Consider the following 20,747-nt stretch of genomic DNA (forward strand, 5'->3'; position numbering starts at 1 on the left):
ATTATGTAACAATTCTCATTATACTAACAACTTGTTGATTTAAAACCTTTCTAATCGGACCAAATGCTGATATAAATGAGAATAGTATTGAACAAATAAATATAATGATGAGTAGTACCCAAGGGAAAACAAATGGAATTGGGAGTTGAGTAAATAGTACACGTTGTAAAATCATTGTCCATCCTACGAGAGAACCTATGATTACCCCGAGTATAGATGACGAGAAAACGAGTACGAATGATTCGTAGATGTAGATTCTTACCATCCATGATTTCGGTATACCGATTGCTCTCAGGATACCAATCTCTTTGGTCTGCTCAAAGATGTTGGTGAACATCGATGACATCAAAGAGAAGAACGAAATCAGCATGGCAATCACCGTTGTGAAGCTAAAAAAGTATTGAATGATGGTGCTTGCCGTTGCCATTGGTGCGACTTCCTGTTCGTAGTCTCTTATGGAGCAAGTGGTGTCCAGTGAGTTACAGAAAGCGGTGATCTGTGATTTCAACTTTGAGGTTTGGCCGGTGTTGAACTTCAAGAGGAATCGACTTATCATGATTTCACGCACCGATTGGTATCGCATACCGGCATATTCAATGTAGGCTGGAATCGATATGATAGCGTCCTGACTCGTCACCGATGGGAATTTCGAGAATGAGAAGCCAGGCGATGATTCCAACATTGCCATTGGCTTGACGAGATAGGAGGTGGTGTTCATGACAACGTTGACATCTTCGTATGGCAATCTAACGAGGAAATTGCTATCGAGTGAAGCACCTATATACGTCTCATACAGTGATCCAATGATCATTTTGCCTGCCGATTGCTCAGAGTAGATCTGTTGAGATAGTCCATCGTAGGTGTTTTTGTCCATCTGGAAATCGGGATCACTTGCGAGGCTGGCAACCTTTAGGAAACCTGGAATCGTCGAGTCAAAGTAGTTTGGTGATACGGCATACACGTGATTGATATCATTGTAGATATGTCCGATGTTGGAGATCTGACTGACCGAGTATGCAACGCTGATATCTACGAATGCCGACGAGACAAACGAGTAGGAATCTACCAGACTGTTTTTATCGAGGAAATTAATGATATCTTGATTCACTTCGATGTCAGAGTACGATATGTCCAGTCGCAAGTAGCTTCCGAATTTCTGTTGAATCTTGTAGTTCATCGATGCCTGCTGAGTGGAGTAACTAACGTTGACAAAAATAATGAATGCCAGTGAGATGGCATACATAATGGCAGTCTTTCTGTTTCTCATTTTGTGTGCAACCAGATTCTTTATGACCAGCGAAGGAATAGCTTTTTTCTCCCAGAATAAAAATACAAATACAATGAGACGCTCCAGCAGATGCTCGAGATTCAACGCCAGCAATATCAGACCAAGTAGCATTGCAATCAGTAACAAAAAGAACATGTTCAACAGCAGTGCCAAGTTGAACGATAGCAACGACAATGGGAATATATAGTAGATACCGAATCCAAATGCCGAGAGTAGCAAACCAATGATTGCAACCGACGAGGAGAAGCTGCTGTCTTCGGAACGCTCTATGGAGATCTGAACTGCCATGGTCTTTGAATGTTTGACATCGAGAGAATCATGGAGATTTCTACCGAGTGCACTCTTGATAGGGAAGATCGACGCAGCCATCGGAATAATCAGTCCCAGACCCGAGGAGAGCAGAATCGCCGAAGGTGTAAGACGCGCGGGTATGGGCACGCCAGTCAACGATTTGAAACCGGCTGAAACGATCAGCCCGAAAAGCTGTGACATCACTAGACCTAGAACCCAAGACGGTAAACTATAGGAGAACGCTTTGCATAGCATCAGTTGGATGATACCGGATCGCGTTGTTCCAATCATACGCATGACACCCATTTCAAAGGTTCGTGTCTCTACATCGATCATCAGTAGCGAGTAGATCAAGAGAATCGAGAGGAACAGCAGAATGAAAATGATTACATTCAGAATGAGACCGAGGAACAACGATACATATTTATTACCAGAGAGTTCACTCATCACCGGAAGCGATCCACTCAACTGGTCAAATCCAATCTTGTAAAGAATCTTTGATGAGAATTGAATCAAATACTTTAGAATGGTATCTTGATTCGAATTAATATATGGTTCCATTCTATTGGGTGGTAAATTAAATAATACTATTTCTGCAAATTCATAAATATCACTTGATGAAATTAATCTGTAATCGTAAAATATTATTAGTTAGTAATTAAATAATAATGTTAATAGCTATTATTCTAATTACTCTTTTGATATTGGATTGATTTGTGGATCCAATTGTGTTACTATATATTCAATAAAAGTCTTATAATCCATTATAATACCATTGTCTATTGATGATCCATATTTTCCATGACCACTACTGTAGATACTCTCTACCTTGGCAGTCAAGTAGAGGAATGGAATCTCGTTGGAGGTGTTGGAGTTTGTCCAGATTGTGTTTAGTAGTGCATCTGCAGCCACTACGATGTAGATATAGTCATTCTCTTTTACACCTAGCAGGCTGGCAAGATAGCTCTGGAGGTAGACTGAACCAGCACTCGGTGCCTTCAACGACCACTCACGCCCAAGCGCCATTCTCTCTTCACGATCGGTATCGATGACATAGAGTTCACCCTTATCGGAACTGGCACCGCTACAATACGACTCGAAACAGCTAGGTTCACACTTTGTTCCACCAGCAGTCCGGTTGTGATACTTCCACAGCTGGCTAGAGACGTCACCGCGCGGACAGTCGTTGGCCGCCACCACATAGACGTTGTTAATCAACCGAGGCGTATGATACGATTCATCGTTATCGTTCAGCAGCGACGATATCATTGTGTAGTTGAGTGTTAGTGCTTCCGTCCAACTGGCAGGCTCTACTTGTATGTCGATTTCACCGCTCGACACCTCAGAGAGGTTGAGGAATACTACCGGTGTGTTTGAGATGATCGATACACAGAGCGACACTACAAACACCACGAGGAAACAAGCAGAGAAACCAAGACAATAACTCATCTTGTTTCTTCGGTTGTTATTGTATGTGTGTAGCAGTAGATGTCTCATAAAGTATGCCCATCTTCTAAAGGCATTCCAATATCTCTTTGTAAACGGTAGGTATTTATCCTTCTCTATTCTCTTATCTAAAAACAGATGATCGTTATCTTTATCATCGCCATCGGCATTCAAAACATCACCATGAAATTGATCGTCATCATTTTGAATCTGATATTTATTATTATTTATTCTTTTCATATTCGAATATCTGTATCTATATCTAATAAATTTAAATTAAAAAAAAATAAATAAATATATAAATAAAATGTTTGTTTTTGTTTTTACTAGTTTTTATTTAAAATATCTATATAGATAGTATCATTATGTATGTATCTATAACCAATATTGTACAATTAATTAAGAATATATTAAAAAATTTTTAATTAATGTTTTTTTTTTGTACAAAAATTTTTTTCATTTATAACCTAATTTTTTTTTTGAATGAGGAAGGTCACATATTTAAATACAATGTGACTTTGAATATTTCCTGAACTTCAAAGATATATCTTTGAAACTAAAAATAACATATAATATAACTAATCTGATTAGTATTAAATATTTATACACTTCAAAGCAATATAGTTGCTAATCAATATCAATTCAACTATTTTCAATAAAAATCAACAACAAGTCAACTAATTCTAATTATGAATTAGTTTAAAAGTTGAGACAACAAATTAAATTAAAACACTATTTTTTTTTATTTTTAAAAAATCTTTTTTTATTTGTTATTAAAATGAAAATGATAGGGATGCATACCACCTTCGATCGAATTTATCATTTAGAAGGAATGGTTCACATACTTTGGATTCCAATGAATATTTGAAATGTTTGTTATTATTAAATGAATAGATTGATGATGATTCTTGATGATACACCAAAAAAGGTCTATCATCGGGAGGGACAGAACCGAGGACCACTGTTCGTTTGCTGTCCACATTATATCTGACGATTTGGTATGCTTCGTTGACAATGTAGAAATTTCCAGAATTGTCGTTACATGCAGCCACTGGTACAAAGCCAATTCGATGTTCTGTTAAAGTTTTATATCTCACATCGAATTCAATCATCAAATCTTTGGAGTATAATATTGAAAATAGTTTACGTTTGAAGGACATGGTTGACATTGAAACATGTTTATCATTTCCATTTGGTGTTGGGTAGTCATGATGGAATTTTTCAAACTTCATCGAATTGATATGGAATCTATCGATTCTATAATTTGAATCCATTCCATTCACTAAATAGATCATATGATCCTTAAAATCATAACAAGCTGATATCAAGTAATCACCCTGGATTCCTTCGATATCACCGATATGTTCAATTGTTTTCGATTTCAATGATAATTTCATCCATTTGTTTCGACATTTGTATCCACCAAATATATAGATAAATTCATTAACTTTAACTATTGATGAATATGTACCAACAAAGTCATAATCTAATTTGAGTTCTTCAATTGAATTGTTTGACACGTTGATAAGTGTTGCTCCCATTGCTTCGTGTGTTGTGAAAATATATGATGATACTTTAGGATTGTTATTTGATGTTGTTACTGATGATGAAGATGAAGCTGATGCAATTCTCTCAAGATTTATTGATCCTTTAATAATTGAATCCAACTGACTAAAGTTAGGTTGTTTTACTGTTAATACATAGGATGATGGTTGTTTTGCTGGTGTAGAGTTGTTATTGCCACCGTATTTAGTGAACTGTTTATTATATTTATGAATTATATTCAATAATAATAATGATGAATCGTTATTATATTGTTTAATAAGTTCATCAATATCGAATGGATCATAATGATCGTTGAATAGTGTTTGATTATTATTATTTATGAATGATGGTAATGATTTACTCGATATAATAGATTTCATTATTTTTGAGGTTGAATATTCTGATGTTGTATCTTCAATAATTGGAACGTCTCTATCAATACTACTATTACTACTATTACTATTACTACAATTATTATCATTATCTATTGTATTATTTATTTTTATAATATTAACAATAGATTTTAAATGATTTATATTATTATCTATTTGGTTTTGTATTGAATCTATTTCAAGTGTGATCTTTTTCTTTAGCTTATGTTCTTCAGTTATTAGATATTGATGTAGCTGTTCAAAGTATTGCTTTATCTCATTCTCTGTTGTCGAGAGTGATTGATACCGAGATGCTGATGATTTTAAAGACTCCCATATAGATTTCATAGTTTTTGAGAATTCTGATTCTTTATTACTATTATCATTATTATTATTATCAACATTATAGTTATCTGATATAATATCAATATTGTTTAATGATTGTCTAATTTGAGTGATATGATCACATTCTATAGAATGATCTTGTTGTTGTTTACAATGATCCAATGTACATATTGAACACATCAATATATTACATGTATTGCAAATAAACTCTATTAATTTATTGTGTTTTATGCAATTTACTTCCATATTTAAATAGAATGTTTATAAATTTAGAATTACGTTTTAGATAAATATAGATCTCTATTAAAAAAACCAAATTATTCTGACTTTTTTTTTTTTTTTTTCTTTTATTTTTTAATTAAAGTTCTGTTTATTTTATAATTAATATTTAGAAATGAAGTTAACTAGTGAACAAGTAAAGCAGTTTAATGAACAAGGATATCTCATTGTTCCTAATTTCGTACCAGACAATGAAATCGATGAGATTAGAAATGAAATGTCAAACATCTTGACTAATATGAATATAGAAGATGAAATAAATAATACATTTCAAACAAATGAACAAGATGTAAATAATAGAGAATTCAATTCAATTTAATTTTAATATCATTCATATCTAGATAACTAATTATTATTAACTATATTATATGTACATATTGTTTATAGCGAAATTCAAATAAATATTTCTTGGAGAGTGGTGATAAGATTTGTTACTTTTTCGAACCGGATGCAATCAAAGATAAAAAGTTGGTCGTTGATAAAGGTGTTGCTTTGAATAAGATTGGTCATGCACTTCACGATTTGAATCCAGTGTTTGAAAAGTTCTCTTATCATCAGAGAATCAAAGATCTCATAAACTCATTGGACTTTTACAAGAAACCACTCTCTGTTCAATCGATGTACATCTTTAAGAACCCAAAGATTGGAGGAGAAGTAGGAATTCACCAAGATAGCACTTTCTTACACACCTCACCACTCACTACAATCGGTCTTTGGTTCGCATTCGAGGATGCTATTGTTGCCAACGGTTGTCTTAGAGGTTTACCTGGTTCACATAAAAGTAACACGTTAACAAATCATATGGTTACTTTAAGTACAATAACACTAATTCATTATCATCATCATTATTATTATCATTTTTAGATGGAATTAATAGAAGATTTATTAGAGATAAAGATGGAAGTGGTGCATTGGTTTTTGATCCGAAAGAGAATACCGACAACTATGATAAAAAGGATTTCGTAGCGTTGGAGTGTAAGAAGGGTTCGGTCATTCTGTTGGATGGTGCAGTTGTACATTATAGTGAACCAAACACATCGAATATCTCACGTCACGCCTATACACTACATTTTATTGAAGGTGATGGATCTGCAGTCTACGAGTCAAATAATTGGTTACAAAGACCTGATCCAGCACTGCCATTTAGAGAGTTATAAAATCAATTTATACACTCTAATCTTTAAAATAAACTAACAAGAGGTTCTACTTCTCAATTGTAAACAAACAAAAAAAAATCTATACAATAATTTAGTTTATTAATATTTATAGCTATGATACTAAATAAGTATTCTCTGTTGGGCATAGTGGGATGACATTCCTATTGGTTGAGTTTGCTTTCTCTCCTACTTTAGAGATCATATTATTCCATGCACCGATAGCAACAAACTTGGAACCATTCTCATTCAAATGGAAACTATATTTACAATAGTTATGATTAATGTTATTGTATTGTATAATGTAAAGATATATTTTCTTTATGTAAATTTACATACCAATCAAGATCACTCATATATTCTCTTTCAATCTTACTCTCTGATAGAACTGGTTGAACAACAACAGCAAAGGTTTCACAACCAAGTATCTGATTTGCCTTGGCAGCGGCATCAATCATAATCTGATTGTATTGTAATCTACGTTGACTCATTAGTTGTCTTCCAGAGTCACTGCTAGAGCAAGAGCAAAATCCGATTATGTCTCTTAGTTTTCTACACGTTTCACCTATTCCAACATATCCCACTTTTATCAAAATAAGTTAGTGAGTGTACTGACAAACAAAAAGAAGAATAAAAGTTAGAGTATAGTTATTTACTTTCAGCAACATCTGGTAATAGAAATACATTGACAATAGATCTTGGGAATTTTCTTTTCATGCTAACCAATGTTTCATAATAGTTTTTCTCCCAATAAGCAGGTGTAACAACTGTTCTGTTTTGATCACATGCATCACATAGCTATTAATTTAATTAGCTAATTAGTTTGAAAGATAAAGAATTTGTAAAATTCAAACAACTAAACTTACATCATTTGCACCAATGAAATAGTTGATTATTTTCCAATCATTTTGTAAATCAATGGATGGACTGACTCTTGGAATATGAAAAGATAGGTATTGAATTTGTTCTTGAACATCTTCAAGTTCAGCTTGAGATACCGCAGCATTTAACTGACATATTGTGAAATCTCTTGAGAAAGATCTGATAGATTTCGGTAGAAAATGTAAAAATGGAAGCATAGTACCATGTGATTGTCCTTTAATTGTTGCTCCAACTTGACTCAAAAAGTTTGGAATAGTAGGTTCATGAAGATCTCCACCCATTGACCAAGATACACCTCCTAAAGAAATTATTAGAATTAATTTTAAATACAAATATATCTCATTTAACATTAATTTTTTTAAAATACTTGATTCTCCAACGAAATCACCAATTTTATGATATGAAATTCCAAATCCAGCTGTTATACTATCACCTAATCCCATAACAACTTTGATATCCTATTTCAAAAATATTATTAATTATGTGTTGTTTTCATTTTGAATAAATTGTTTATGAATAATTACTGATGGTCTAACTTGAGTAATTAAAGTAGGTGGTGGCTCGGTTGGAGGAATAGGTCTACATGGTAAAATAAAACTACTTGAATATCCAGAGTGGATCAAAGAAGTAAATATTAAACAAAGAATAATTAAAGTTCTACCAGACATATAAAATTTTTTGGTATAAAAATAAAACAAAAAAGATTAATTTTCGAAAAGATGAAATGTTATTTATATCTATATATTAGATGTAATAGAATACATTGAAATTTCTATTATATAGAAATCTAGTTGTATATAAATTTTTAAAAGTTGAACTAAAAGTATTAGGTTATTAATTTTATTTATATTGTTATCATCACCTGCATTCAAATGATCTATCTCATTATAAATTTTATTTGAGTGAATACGTGCTCATTGTATAAAATATTCGTAAACAAATAATTTATAGAGAAAGGGAGGGTGGTTGTTGAAATTAACACCATCTATCTGTAGGTTGTAAAATCACATGCATTTTATTTATCTATTATTGGTAAAGAATGTACCTTATAAAAAAATAATATCGAGCTATTGACAGTTATATTAAAAATAAAATCATACTTACTAGGCTAATCATGATCAAATATGATTAATCAAAAAAGTCATCACTAAAATGAAAATTGTTTTTCCAAAAGTTTTAATTATCTTTTTATTTTTATCCAATTAATGATCCATTTGCTAATAAACAATATAGTAAATATTAAATTACTTGTTTATTTTTAATAAATAATACTTGAGTATAACAAAATTTGTTAAATTAATCATTCAATAACCCCACAAAAACTATTAAATTAAATTAATTTAAACTAAAAAAAAAAAAGTTTAATTTGAATAAAAATAAAAAAAAAGATTAAATAAAACATGTTATGTTTTTTTTTAATGATTATCATTCCTGAATACAATATTAATAAATAAAGATTGATTATCATGATAAAATATTTATTATTAATAACTTTATTTATTGTTTTATTTAATACAGGTATTTGCAAATATTTGATGTTCATTTTTCGTGTTTTTTAATTAAAATTTTAAAATTTTTTTTTAATAGTAATGACTCATAGGAATACTATCGGTAGTTTTGAAGATGAACCGGCTGTTTACATTCCACCTCGAGGTCCAAAAGAAAAAGGTAAAAAGTTTATCATATAATTAGAAATACCAAAACAACAAACTATTAATATTTAATTAAAGAATTTAATTTATTAATTGAGGTGATATCTGGTACTTTGGCTGGTATGATATCATGTTTTACATTTTACCCATTGGAATGTCTTGAAGCAAAACTTCAAGTTAACGCCGGTAAGAAAGTAATAATCAATCATCATTCAATAGTTAGATGTAAAGTTTTTTGTTAAAACAAACATTTTAATTGTTTTAGAAATCATATCAACCAAGATCACCTGTAGACATTGCTCGATCGATCATTAAACAAGAAGGAATACGTGGTCTATATCAAGGTGTTACACCGACAGTCATTGGGAATGCTGTTAATTGGGGTGTTTACTTTTCAGTCTATAGATTCACCAATCATTGGTTATCTACAGAGTCATCAATACAATCACCTTTAATATGTCATTCTTTATCTGCAATCAATGCTGGTATTATAACAACAGGTAAATAATAATATTTATTGATGATAATATACTACAACCATTTTTAATAATCTGTTTAGCTGTTGTAAATCCATTTTGGGTATTAAAAATAAGATTGGCAACCTCTAAAAAGTATAATGGAATGACCGATTGTTTTAAATCTATTCTAAAGAATGAAGGAATATCTGGATTTTGGAAAGGAGTAGGACCATCTTTTATGGGTGTATCTGAAGGTTTAGTACAATTTGTAACTTATGAACAGGTATCTATTTAAATTTAAATATGAACCTTTTTTTTTTATTCTTTATTTTAATAATAATATTATCAAATGATAAATAGATATTGGAAAGAATTAGACAAAATAACAAAGGAAATATAGGTGTTGCAGGATATTTAATGTCGGGTGGAACTGCAAGATTGGTAGCAGGATTAGTAACTTACCCATATCTATTGTTAAGATCTTCATTACAATCAGAGAGTTGTCAATATACCTCTATAAGTGATGCAATCACACAGATATACAAGAGCGAAGGTCTTAAAGGATTCTACCGAGGTCTCGGGCCAAATCTACTGAGAAGTGTACCACCTGCTGCAATGATGCTCTATATTGTCGAATTCTTTAGAAATTCACTAACCTCCATTTTATATTGAATAATAAAAGAAAAAGTAAGATAAAATTTTAATAATTACATATACAAAAGAAAAAAACCAGCTTTTATTATGGTTTTTTTGTTATTATATTTATATTATATAATAAGGGTAAAGAGAACATATATATCATTCCAGTGACTACCACCTATCTTAAAACATCATTAAATTCATAGATTAAACCATTGCTTGTTCCAATCATAAACTTTGGTCTAGTTGAGTGAGGACAAATCACAGTGATGTTACCGCTTGCTGGAGGTAATTCAAAAGTGGATAAAACTTCATATTCACCAGAGACCACTCTTGAAAGAATAATCTTATTGGTCTGACTAATAATGAATGAATCTGAATTATTCTATTTAATTTATTAAAAATAATAAAGTTAGTTAAGCTGTGATTACTACTCTTTGTTTTTTTTAAACATACCAAAAAAACAGCATCTGTCAATTCAGAGGAACCATTAAAAGAACGTAGAAATATTGCAGCAAATTGAGGATTTTCAAGGTCGTGTATTACAATTTGATTACTATATACAATCATTAGTTTATTCTGAATGGTACGAATATGTAGAATATCGCCATCGAAATCTAATGGTACATCAACAGGTTTATATCCATCGAGCTGCCAAAATCTTAAACTATAGTAGGAGATGACCATTAAATAATTATTAATATCAATAATAAATTTCTATAAAGATTTTTGTTGTTGGTAGTTGACCATTCATACCTATTGTTTAATCTACTAAGTGAAATGAGATATCTAGAGCTTGCTATAATCTCACTCACTGATGCTCCATGATCCATATCTTTAAATTCAGAATAGTTTTTAAAAATATTTGATCCTAAAATAGCACCATCCTAAAACAATAATAATAAACAATAAACAATAAAGAGCATATAGGAAAACAAATCAATTTTACATACTGAGTATCCAAAGAACATTCCACTCTCTGCACCAAAGAATAGAGCAGTCACAGGACAAGTCTTTTGAGAAATCCTAATATCTTTGTGCATGGTACAATCAGCCAAATTAAAAGCACCAATAGTATTATCTTTGGTCGAAATAAAAAAGACATCCTATTGTGATCGATCACAGAGGTTGTTTATTAGTTTATAAGTTTGATAAGTTTGATAAGTTTGATAAACAATCTTGTACTTACGTTTACTACAATCACATGAGAGCTGGTTTGATGTGTGTCTCCACCGAAAATATATGTATGTTCTCTGACCTGACGGTTTTGGAATATATAACAACTGGTTGTTGGTGCTGAATAAATAAAACTATTGTCATTCGCTGAGAAATAAAACATGTGGGTCACTGGTCCAGTTAGTGTCGAATCTAAAATATCTGGTGTTAGCTAATTTTACATCGATGATTTAATAATTAGTTACATGAAAATTGTTGTTTCTGTTGCTGTAGTCCTAGACTTTTAAAGTCTACATACTGTTTGATTTTGAGTGGTGATTTGTCTTGATGATGCATTGTTATTTCCAAAGATATTAGATTGTCGTACTAAGCTTTGGTTTGAATTTGAATCTGATTTTGGTACCAATATACTTGAACTGAACAATGATTTTGGTTTGTCTGGTGGTGGTGGTGTTGGTGTTTGTTGTGGTAATTGGTTGGTTGTTGATTGTGCTGGTGGTGGTGGTGGTGGTGGTGCAGTTGATGAAGATGGATGGAAGTTTTGTGGAGAGTAGGCTGGTGCTTCTATATCCATTGTCACTGGTCCATCGTCTTGTTGTTGTTGTGGAGCTTGAGATGGAGGAGGTGGTGGTGAATGTTGTTGATGTGGTGGATGTTGTTGATGTGGTGGATAGTAATAGTTATAATTATAACCATAAGGATTGTAAGAGTATGGATATTGGTTGGAATAAGCTGGTGGTGGGTGATGTGAAGGTGGAATATTGTGAGCAGGCATTTGACTGTTGGAAGCCTGCATTTGTGTAGGTGGATAATGTACATTTTCAGTTGATGTTTTCAACTTATTCGACAGGTTCGATGAGAAATTGATAATTGGTGGTGTAGATGGTTTGAACAGTTTATCATCTCTCTCTTTTAACGCTCTCTCCTTTTCTCTTTCTATTTCTCTATCTCGTTCAAATCTCTCTCTTTCTAATCTATCTTGTTCTTGTCTTTCACGATCTAATCTTTCGCGATCCAATCTTTCTATTCTCTCTCTTTCTATTCTCTCTCTATCTTGCTCCTGTCTTTCGCGATCCAATCTTTCTATTCTTTCTCTTTCTATTCTTTCTCTATCTTGTCTTTCTCTATCTTGTATTTCTCTTTCTTGTCTTTCACGATCCAATCTTTCTCTTTCTCTTTCTTGCGCCTCCATTTCCGACCTGTTAATCTTTTTCTGCAATCTAACACTATCTCTATCCATGTCTATATTTTGCCCAGCAACCTCTCGCAGTTGTCTCGACTTGTCTCTTTGTGCTTGCTCCTGTTTATCCTTCTCTACTCTTTCTCTTTCTCTTTCAATTTTTTCGAATTCGATCCATGAAATCTGGGGTGTCTTCTCATGAGCATTCCTCAGGATTGGCGTTGGTTTGTAATTTGAATCAAACTCTTTCGATGGTGTTCTCTCTTTTTGACTGTAGTCAAAAGATATTTGTTTTTTTACTTTTACTACAGGTGGTGCCACTACTGGTGGTGATGGTGGTGAAGTAGGTGGTTTCGGCAATAGCTGTTGTCTCTGATGTTGTCTTACCAAATTCACCAAATCCAAGGGTGGTTTCAACTGTTGATTTACATTTATAAACAAAACCAATGATTTAATAGTATTAACCAGCGCTAATCTATTATTTAATATATAATCTCTGAATTTCGATTATATTATTATCAAAATAATTATTAAATATTTTAACATTTCTCTTTTCCAATGACTGATTTAACATACACTTTTGAACCTGTTCTATTCTTTACAAAATGAGCCAATAGTTTAATTTGATCTTGTTGGGTGAAGAATGGTGATGTCTTAATTTTATTCAAGAAGAGATCCATTGATTCAGTGACCTTTTCATCTGCTTGCAGCTCCATAAAGTGATAACGGTATATACTTGAGAATATAGTGTCGGCAACCTGTTGTACGTCGGTCGAAGATCCATCGGTATAGCTACGTAAATACTGTTCTGCCTTTTTATACTTGCCATTCACAATTAGTTCAGACATATAATTGAAATCGAAATATGTTTTACTCTCTGCTTGTAACCTATAGGATAAATAGATAAGATATTTTATAAAACCGGTTAACAAACACATTATTATTATTATTTTTTTTGAAGTATGTTATTTTTTTTTTTTTTGATAGATACTTTATAAATGATTTGGTATGATTGTTATCCTTGAGAAACTGGAGAATCGAATGTATGGTCAATGTAGTAGCTTCATCCTGAGGTGCAGAGTCCGATGAAGATGCCAAAGTCGTTGGTGTAACCGATGACATTGATGAACGCAGTGCACCTCTAGCAGCCATGCCAGCAGTAGTACTACTTGAAGTTGTAGTTGTAGTAGATGTTGAAGTTGATGCTGTAGTAGGTATAGATGATGTTGATGATGATAATGATGCCATTTTGAACTAACGAAAATAATATCGATAGTAAAATGCTTGTTGGTTTTTATACAAATGAATTTATCATTAACAATCTATCATCTCTATCTATCTATCTCTATCTTCTCTATCTCTATCTATCTCTATCTCTAATAGCTTCTTTTGCAAACTGCTTGTTAATGATAAAAATAAAACAAATTATTATTATTTATAATAAATAAATTGAAATGAGATGAGATGTTAATTTTTGATGGGTGTTTCCCACTCTGGAATAAACAAACATCTTTTTTTTTTTTTCAAATGTCGTGATTATCTTCAAACTCAATTGTCTCGAATGTGAGCGAGGGGGTATTTTTTTGAACTCAAAAAATCATAACTTAGCAATGATTTATTAGAAACACATAGGTGCAAATTTTAGTTACTTAATTTGTTATATTTTTAAAAAAAAAAATTGCAAAAACAAAAAAAAAACAACAATAATATTTTGATGAACGATGTTATAATTATATTTGCATGTATTATTTCACTTCTTTAAGTCATTGATGAAGAATGTGTTATCAATGAAACCTAATTATAGATAGCATGAAATTAAGTTAAAATGGTGAAATCATAATAATATGAAATAACTAATATATTTGTGGTGTCTAATGATTTATTTTATCAAGTTTTCAATACCTTGATTGGGCATCAAAGAATCAGACCCCTAACCTGATTTCGAACTAATCAAGAATTTATCTGCAGTTGACAACTCATTATTTTCTTTATAATATTTAATTTAAAATAGAAAATAAAAACAATTAACAAATATTTAAACCCATCCAATACGCACTTCTTCTAATTTGATAAATCAATATCTAATAGTACTTTCTCACTTTTGAATCTAGTAAAAAAGTTGTACAATTCTTGAATAAAACTAAGAAGAATCTTAGATTACACCTTTGAGAATGCAATTTTCTGTTAAATGTTTTTCTTTTTTCTTTTTTTTTTTTTATATTTGATTTCACCTTTTATAGTCAAAACTAAGAAAGTCTTTTTATATTGTAAGAAAAAACAACAAAAAGTTGTTTTAATTGAAAATGAATACATCTTATTAGTACTGCTCCTGAATGTCCAAAACATATATTTAGAAAAATAATTTTTTCTAGAAGCCCAAAGGAGATCACATTGAAATTTCTTTAATGAAAAAATAATAAATTTAAATACTTTTGTGGGTTAAATTTCGATTAAAAATTGCAAAAAATTCCAAATTTCTTCACTCAAAAGCCGATCGAATGGTTTTACAAATTTTTTTTTATGATTTTCAATACAAAAGTTTAGCTGGATGGGGAGTTGTGGGTGGGAAACAAAAAAAAAACTAAAAGTGTTTTTTTGCAAAAAAAACATCAACTAAAACCAAAAATAATCAACTCATTGTAAATTTCAAAACTCTCAATCGATTCGGATTTACAATGTCACTATTGTTAAAGCTTTACAAGGGGTAGCAGTTTTTTTATTTTTTTTGATTTACACAAAACCCCGTCTATAACCATATTCGTCTATGACATCAAAGAAAATAACAACAATGAGCCGTAAAACTTAATAACAGTGTGTGGTTTACATTGTCACACTGAGAAATCAGAATTTAGCACAATAACTACTTTGAATCACCTGAACAAAAAAACTAATAAATCCAAGGAAGATGCCCTTTCATCATTGTGTACCAAAAAGAAATTAAATTATGTTTTTTTTTTTGTTTTGTTTACACTACTTCATGTGGCTTCATTCATTATTTATTTAAACTGCAACTCCCATTTGTCTCTATCATTTCATTAAATTCAAAAAGAGTAGAAACTCGTAAGTCTTTAAATAAATATAACTTTTTTTTTTTTTTTTTTTTTTCTTTCTATGTATACATATAATTATAATTATTTCTATATATGTATGTATTATAAATAATTATTAGTTTTAAATTATTTGTGTAATAATAATTTGGTTTATAGTCATATGATACACCACCACAAAAACACAATAGTATTTTTTTGTGTTAATATTAATTTTACTTACCACACACACCAATTTGTCTGTTTTCTATAAATAACTTGATTACATAATTAAATATTATATGATTGTTATATTATGCTTTTAAAGAGATAATACCAGTTATTATTACAAATCATATTTATATATAGATGTTGATTAGTGTTGTTGTTCAAAAACATACTAATCCCACAAAGATCTTATTTCTTTTTAAAATTTAAACCGAGAAAACTCCTTAACAATTATTTTTATAATATAAACCCAATAATCTTTAAAAGATCTATAAAACTATTTATGTTTTTTAAAAGTAGTAAGTTTTTGTTTTTATTTTATTTATCATCCACCATTTATTGTTTGAGTAAATTTCAAATATATTTAAATTTAACACAATCAATAAAGACACCCAATATCTCATCTTTAATACCTCCATTAAATCCAAATTTACTAGTTGATTCACCCACCATCGACCATCATCACCGTATAACCGAATACAATCAACCTTCTTTTATATCTTACCAAATATTAAAGTTTAAATTGGTGTTAACAAACAATCAGCATTACCTACAAATAACATATTCAACCACAACTCTCCTCTATACTCAGATGATTAAAACCATTATCTATGATATAAAAATATCGTTGATTTCTGCTGAAATGATGAATCATCAATACAATTTATAAAATAATAATAAAATAGAATAGTATTAAATTGTAATGCAAGTCAATCATAATCATATTCAAACCAATAATAGTAGTAAATGTTAATTCATCCGACATTGATACTCTATTTATTACAAATTTTTTTTTTTTTTTTTTTGAAGTTTAATAATAATACTGATGAATAAAAATAATAATGAATAATGTCAACACTCTCCAAAAAGTAAACAACTCAAAAAGAGTGGTGTTGCCAATGTTAAAATTAAAACCAAAGAATATCATCAGTATGGTATACCAGCTTTAAATTCTTCATCATTTTTATTTTTATATTTTTGAAATTTAACACCATGCATTTGCGCTGCAAATGAAATTTCCACCACACCCATTTCCCAATAACAATCATTAAAATAACTAAAAAGAAAACACCTCACCCCACACTTTTTCACTATTCATCTTTACATTTTAAATAAAAAAAATAATAATTATTGAATTCAAGAATATTAAATATGAGAGAGTGGGCACTCAAAATCAAAACAATCAACAAACAAATTGATAGAATTTCTATCTTGAGTACTTATTACTACTATCTTAAATACACACACACACACCAAAACACAAATTTATCACACTCACATTTACACACACACACTTATATTGTATAAACAAAATAAAAAAAAAGATTGATTCACAGGTGGAAAAATGAAAATACCAAAATAATTTGGTTTTTTTGAAAATGCAATTGCAACATCCACCAACCCCACACCTTATATATATATTGAATGTCAATCAAACTAAATTTACTTGCAACTACATCTATTTGGTTGTGAGTGCTATTTGCTTTATAGCTGATTTTATTTAGTATCTGTTTTGTTTACTATACCCATACAACACAACTACACACAATATATCCCCACACTTTTGAATTGAATCAACAACAAAAACAACACTCTAATTAATTTATACATCAACCATTATTTTAATTTAAATCATTAAAACCATTTATTTTCCAACTCTAGTATTTAATGCTTGTGATTCAATTTCAAAATTTCATTCATTTTTTCCATCTAATTCCATTCACATAATATCAAAGAAATTATCAAACTTTCCATTAACTAGTATTTATTTAAATTCCATTCCTTTTGATACTTGACATTATTCAAATTCATACAAATATTAATCAAATTATCTCTTTTTTTTTTTCTTTCTTTTCTTTTTATTTATTATAGTAATTCAATTTGAAATATAATAATTTATTAAATATTAATATATTTTCGAAAAAAGAATTATTTCAAAAAATACACATCAATATAAAATGGATAAGATATTTGTTGCCAATTTAAATCAAAAGAGACAATTTGCCGATTTGGTCTACTGCAGTCCAGAGAGATTGAACAACGCCGAAATCAATGAGATCACCCAATGGCTGAGATCAGAGTTGAACATCCGTGGACAAGAGAGAGTCAAGAACGATCTCCGTGGATTCCTCAAATCAGTACCAGCTCACTCCTATGCCAAGTTCCAAGTCAAGCTGGAACACGACGCCCACGTCTTGAATGTCGGTGGTGGTGGATGTCTTGGATACGTCTCTGACTACATCATCGACTACTACGACACCTTGGAGTTCTCCAACATCGAAATATATACTCCAGTTGCACCAGTCACAATCGAACACATCAAAGAGAAATTCCAAATTGCCACTCTCTACCAAATCAAATCGTCACACTCTGCCAGTGCTGCCACACCAAGTACAACCACACAAAACCATCACACCAAAACACACAATACTCACTCGACACACTCACAATCGCAAGCTACCGTTTCATCTCCATCCAACAGCAGTAGTAACAATCAATATGTAGCCAAATACACACCAAGAACACCAGTCGTAAAGACCAAGACAGCTTTGATTTCACCACAAATACTTGGAACCAAAGCTTAAAACTTTACTCTTTTTTTTTTTGTATTATTTTTTTTCAAATCAACAACAACAACAAACCATGTCAACATATAACAAACCAAAATCAAACCAAAAGTCAATCATATATAACCAATATAACCAATTTAGCCAACTTTAAATTATCCATGTCAAAAATACAAAAGAATAATTTTTGTATATATTTTTTCTAAAACAAAATCAAAACAAAACAAAACAAACCTTTAAAATAAACAAAAAATAAATCTTGTTTATATTTCCTTTAAAAAAAATATTTAAGTTTAGTTGTTGTTATAATTAGTTATTATTATTCTTGTTTTATTTCTTTTGTATTGTTGGGATGTTGAATCATATCTTGTTGAGATGTTGATGAAGATGATGATGACGACTCCTTTTTGGAATTTAACTTTTTAATATAATCTAGTTTTTGTAGCACTGAGAATGAATCGACAATCAAGAGAACCTGTGCCAGTGTAAATACAAGGTTGATGGTATAGTAGAAGTTGGCATTACCAGTACCTTGGTAGATCCACATCTGCCAGAGAATAGGTGCCAATACAGTCACGTAGATACCGACCACCACAATGATAAACGAGTAACGTACACCCTTCAGTGGTTCGTAGATCAATGGCAACAGTGAGAGCTGCAACGATGTGTCACCCAACGCTGGATACGACTTGAATGTGGCGATGATTGCACACAACGTCCAAAAGTAAAACAAAGCATGAGCCTTCAGTCGAATTGCCAATGGAATAGTATATATAAATACATGATATTGGAAGATAAACAAGAAGAACTTTCTAAAATGTTCAAATACTTCAATGAAATAATACCAGAATAATCCTTTAGTTTCGTCAATTAATAAATAAATTGTTTTGTTAGATTACTACTATCACTATAAAATGAAAGAAAGAAAGATATTAAAGACATACCAATGTTTGGTGTTAAATCCTCTACCATCATGGTAAATCCATAACACTTTTCAATGAATTCCCAAGAGTTTAACAAGCTAAACGATAAATACAATAGTGATACCAAAGAGAATACAAAGAAGAATACGGATTGCAAGATGAATACAATGTTATCTGATTTTGTCTTTGTCTGTCTCTGTTGCTGAAGAATGAATGCTACTGGAATAACCAACATAATTGGATAGATTGATAGATATGATGACATCGCAACAAAGAACAAACTTTGAAATTGATTACCTTTTGTTGTTTAGAAATGATATGTTAACATATGATATGATATGACATAACAATATATAAGTTAAACTTTGTATTTACCTTTTAATGCGAAATATAAAGATGTAATAACAGAGAGATTGTTAAATACAATTGTACTCATTCCAATCGAGGTGAATAGAGTGAATGGGTTGAAGAGGTAGAGAGCAGCAACTACATTTGGGAAGTTCGAGGTCGGTGGTATTTGGTCACCGCTCATCTCCAAAGGCAGTACTTTTGGTACACGATAGGTGATCGATCTCAAGAGAATGGCAATCACAACATCTACAACAATAAACAACAGTTGTGACAGTGCCACACTCTCATAGAATGGTTTGAATAGCAAAAGAAGTAGAGGTGCCTGATGATATGCAGATCCAGCATACGGTGATAATCCAACGCTATGTAAATGTAAACCTTCTATCACTAACAACAACAACAACAACAAAAGTAATAATAAATGTATATCATAAAAGATGATCAGTCATTAAGAATTATATTTATATTATACTGCTGCTGCTAAAAGTTAATTGCAAAAACATACATCTTTTAAAAGCAGTTAAAGGTGTACTAATTTCATTTCTGTGTGATAATATATTATGAAAACCTTGATAGTATAAAATGACTCTAATTACAATAGCTATTAATATAATTATAATAAAGTTCTTTTGTGTTGTATTATTATTATTCTTATTACTACTTCTATTGTTTATATCTTTATTTTTCATTTTTCTAATCTATTTACACGTGTCTAATTAATTTAAAATGATGATCTTCAAAAAATATATTTGACCAATTTTTTTTTTTTTTTTTTTTTTTTTTTTTTTTATTACATGATCTATCTTTTCATTTTTAAATCTTTAATCAATCATTGATTGGCATTTTATTTGTTAGTTTTTTTTGTCATTAAATGAAATAAATAAATAAAGAAAAAGAACAATGATAAAAGATAAAAAGTCTTTGACCTAACAATCATTTTTTTAAA

General features: G+C 30.6%; 7 protein-coding genes across 7 annotated transcripts; 3 read left to right on the forward strand and 4 right to left on the reverse strand.

Annotated features, from left to right (window-relative positions):
- Position 1: 1 nt before the first annotated feature.
- Positions 2-5,532, reverse strand: PPL_08010 (DUF214 family protein; the record flags this gene model as incomplete). Its single annotated transcript, XM_020578841.1, has 4 exons — positions 2-2,207; positions 2,274-3,287; positions 3,535-3,581; positions 3,871-5,532. 4 exons carry the CDS (start codon positions 5,530-5,532, stop codon positions 2-4), a joined length of 4,929 nt encoding a protein of 1,642 aa, XP_020431305.1.
- Positions 5,533-5,680: 148 nt separating this feature from the next.
- On the forward strand, positions 5,681-6,722 carry PPL_08011 (phytanoyl-CoA dioxygenase family protein; the record flags this gene model as incomplete). The annotated part of the gene is made up of 3 exons (XM_020578842.1): positions 5,681-5,854; positions 5,953-6,346; positions 6,430-6,722. 3 exons carry the CDS (start codon positions 5,681-5,683, stop codon positions 6,720-6,722), a joined length of 861 nt encoding a protein of 286 aa, XP_020431306.1.
- Positions 6,723-6,834: 112 nt separating this feature from the next.
- On the reverse strand, positions 6,835-8,269 carry PPL_08012 (phospholipase; the record flags this gene model as incomplete). The annotated part of the gene is made up of 6 exons (XM_020578843.1): positions 6,835-6,979; positions 7,059-7,302; positions 7,376-7,517; positions 7,586-7,899; positions 7,969-8,059; positions 8,126-8,269. The coding sequence occupies 6 exons, from the start codon at positions 8,267-8,269 to the stop codon at positions 6,835-6,837; spliced, it is 1,080 nt and encodes a 359-aa protein (XP_020431307.1).
- Positions 8,270-9,001: 732 nt separating this feature from the next.
- On the forward strand, positions 9,002-10,383 carry mcfI (mitochondrial substrate carrier family protein; the record flags this gene model as incomplete). The annotated part of the gene is made up of 6 exons (XM_020578844.1): positions 9,002-9,008; positions 9,189-9,269; positions 9,332-9,447; positions 9,519-9,753; positions 9,813-9,994; positions 10,072-10,383. The coding sequence occupies 6 exons, from the start codon at positions 9,002-9,004 to the stop codon at positions 10,381-10,383; spliced, it is 933 nt and encodes a 310-aa protein (XP_020431308.1).
- A 145-nt stretch (positions 10,384-10,528) lies between these two features.
- On the reverse strand, positions 10,529-13,954 carry PPL_08014 (uncharacterized protein; the record flags this gene model as incomplete). Its single annotated transcript, XM_020578845.1, has 8 exons — positions 10,529-10,735; positions 10,807-11,017; positions 11,107-11,237; positions 11,304-11,456; positions 11,540-11,737; positions 11,825-13,181; positions 13,283-13,594; positions 13,698-13,954. 8 exons carry the CDS (start codon positions 13,952-13,954, stop codon positions 10,529-10,531), a joined length of 2,826 nt encoding a protein of 941 aa, XP_020431309.1.
- Positions 13,955-17,918: 3,964 nt separating this feature from the next.
- PPL_08015 (uncharacterized protein) lies at positions 17,919-18,545 on the forward strand (the record flags this gene model as incomplete). Its single annotated transcript, XM_020578846.1, has 1 exon — positions 17,919-18,545. The coding sequence occupies one exon, from the start codon at positions 17,919-17,921 to the stop codon at positions 18,543-18,545; it is 627 nt and encodes a 208-aa protein (XP_020431310.1).
- A 301-nt stretch (positions 18,546-18,846) lies between these two features.
- On the reverse strand, positions 18,847-20,490 carry PPL_08016 (PIG-U family protein; the record flags this gene model as incomplete). Its single annotated transcript, XM_020578847.1, has 5 exons — positions 18,847-19,074; positions 19,309-19,355; positions 19,472-19,747; positions 19,826-20,188; positions 20,307-20,490. The coding sequence occupies 5 exons, from the start codon at positions 20,488-20,490 to the stop codon at positions 18,847-18,849; spliced, it is 1,098 nt and encodes a 365-aa protein (XP_020431311.1).
- Positions 20,491-20,747: the final 257 nt, after the last annotated feature.

The sequence above is a fragment of the Heterostelium album genome (assembly GCF_000004825.1).
Source record: "Heterostelium album PN500 unplaced genomic scaffold PPL_scaffold8, whole genome shotgun sequence".
In the NCBI taxonomy this organism is placed as follows: domain Eukaryota; phylum Evosea; class Eumycetozoa; order Acytosteliales; family Acytosteliaceae; genus Heterostelium; species Heterostelium album.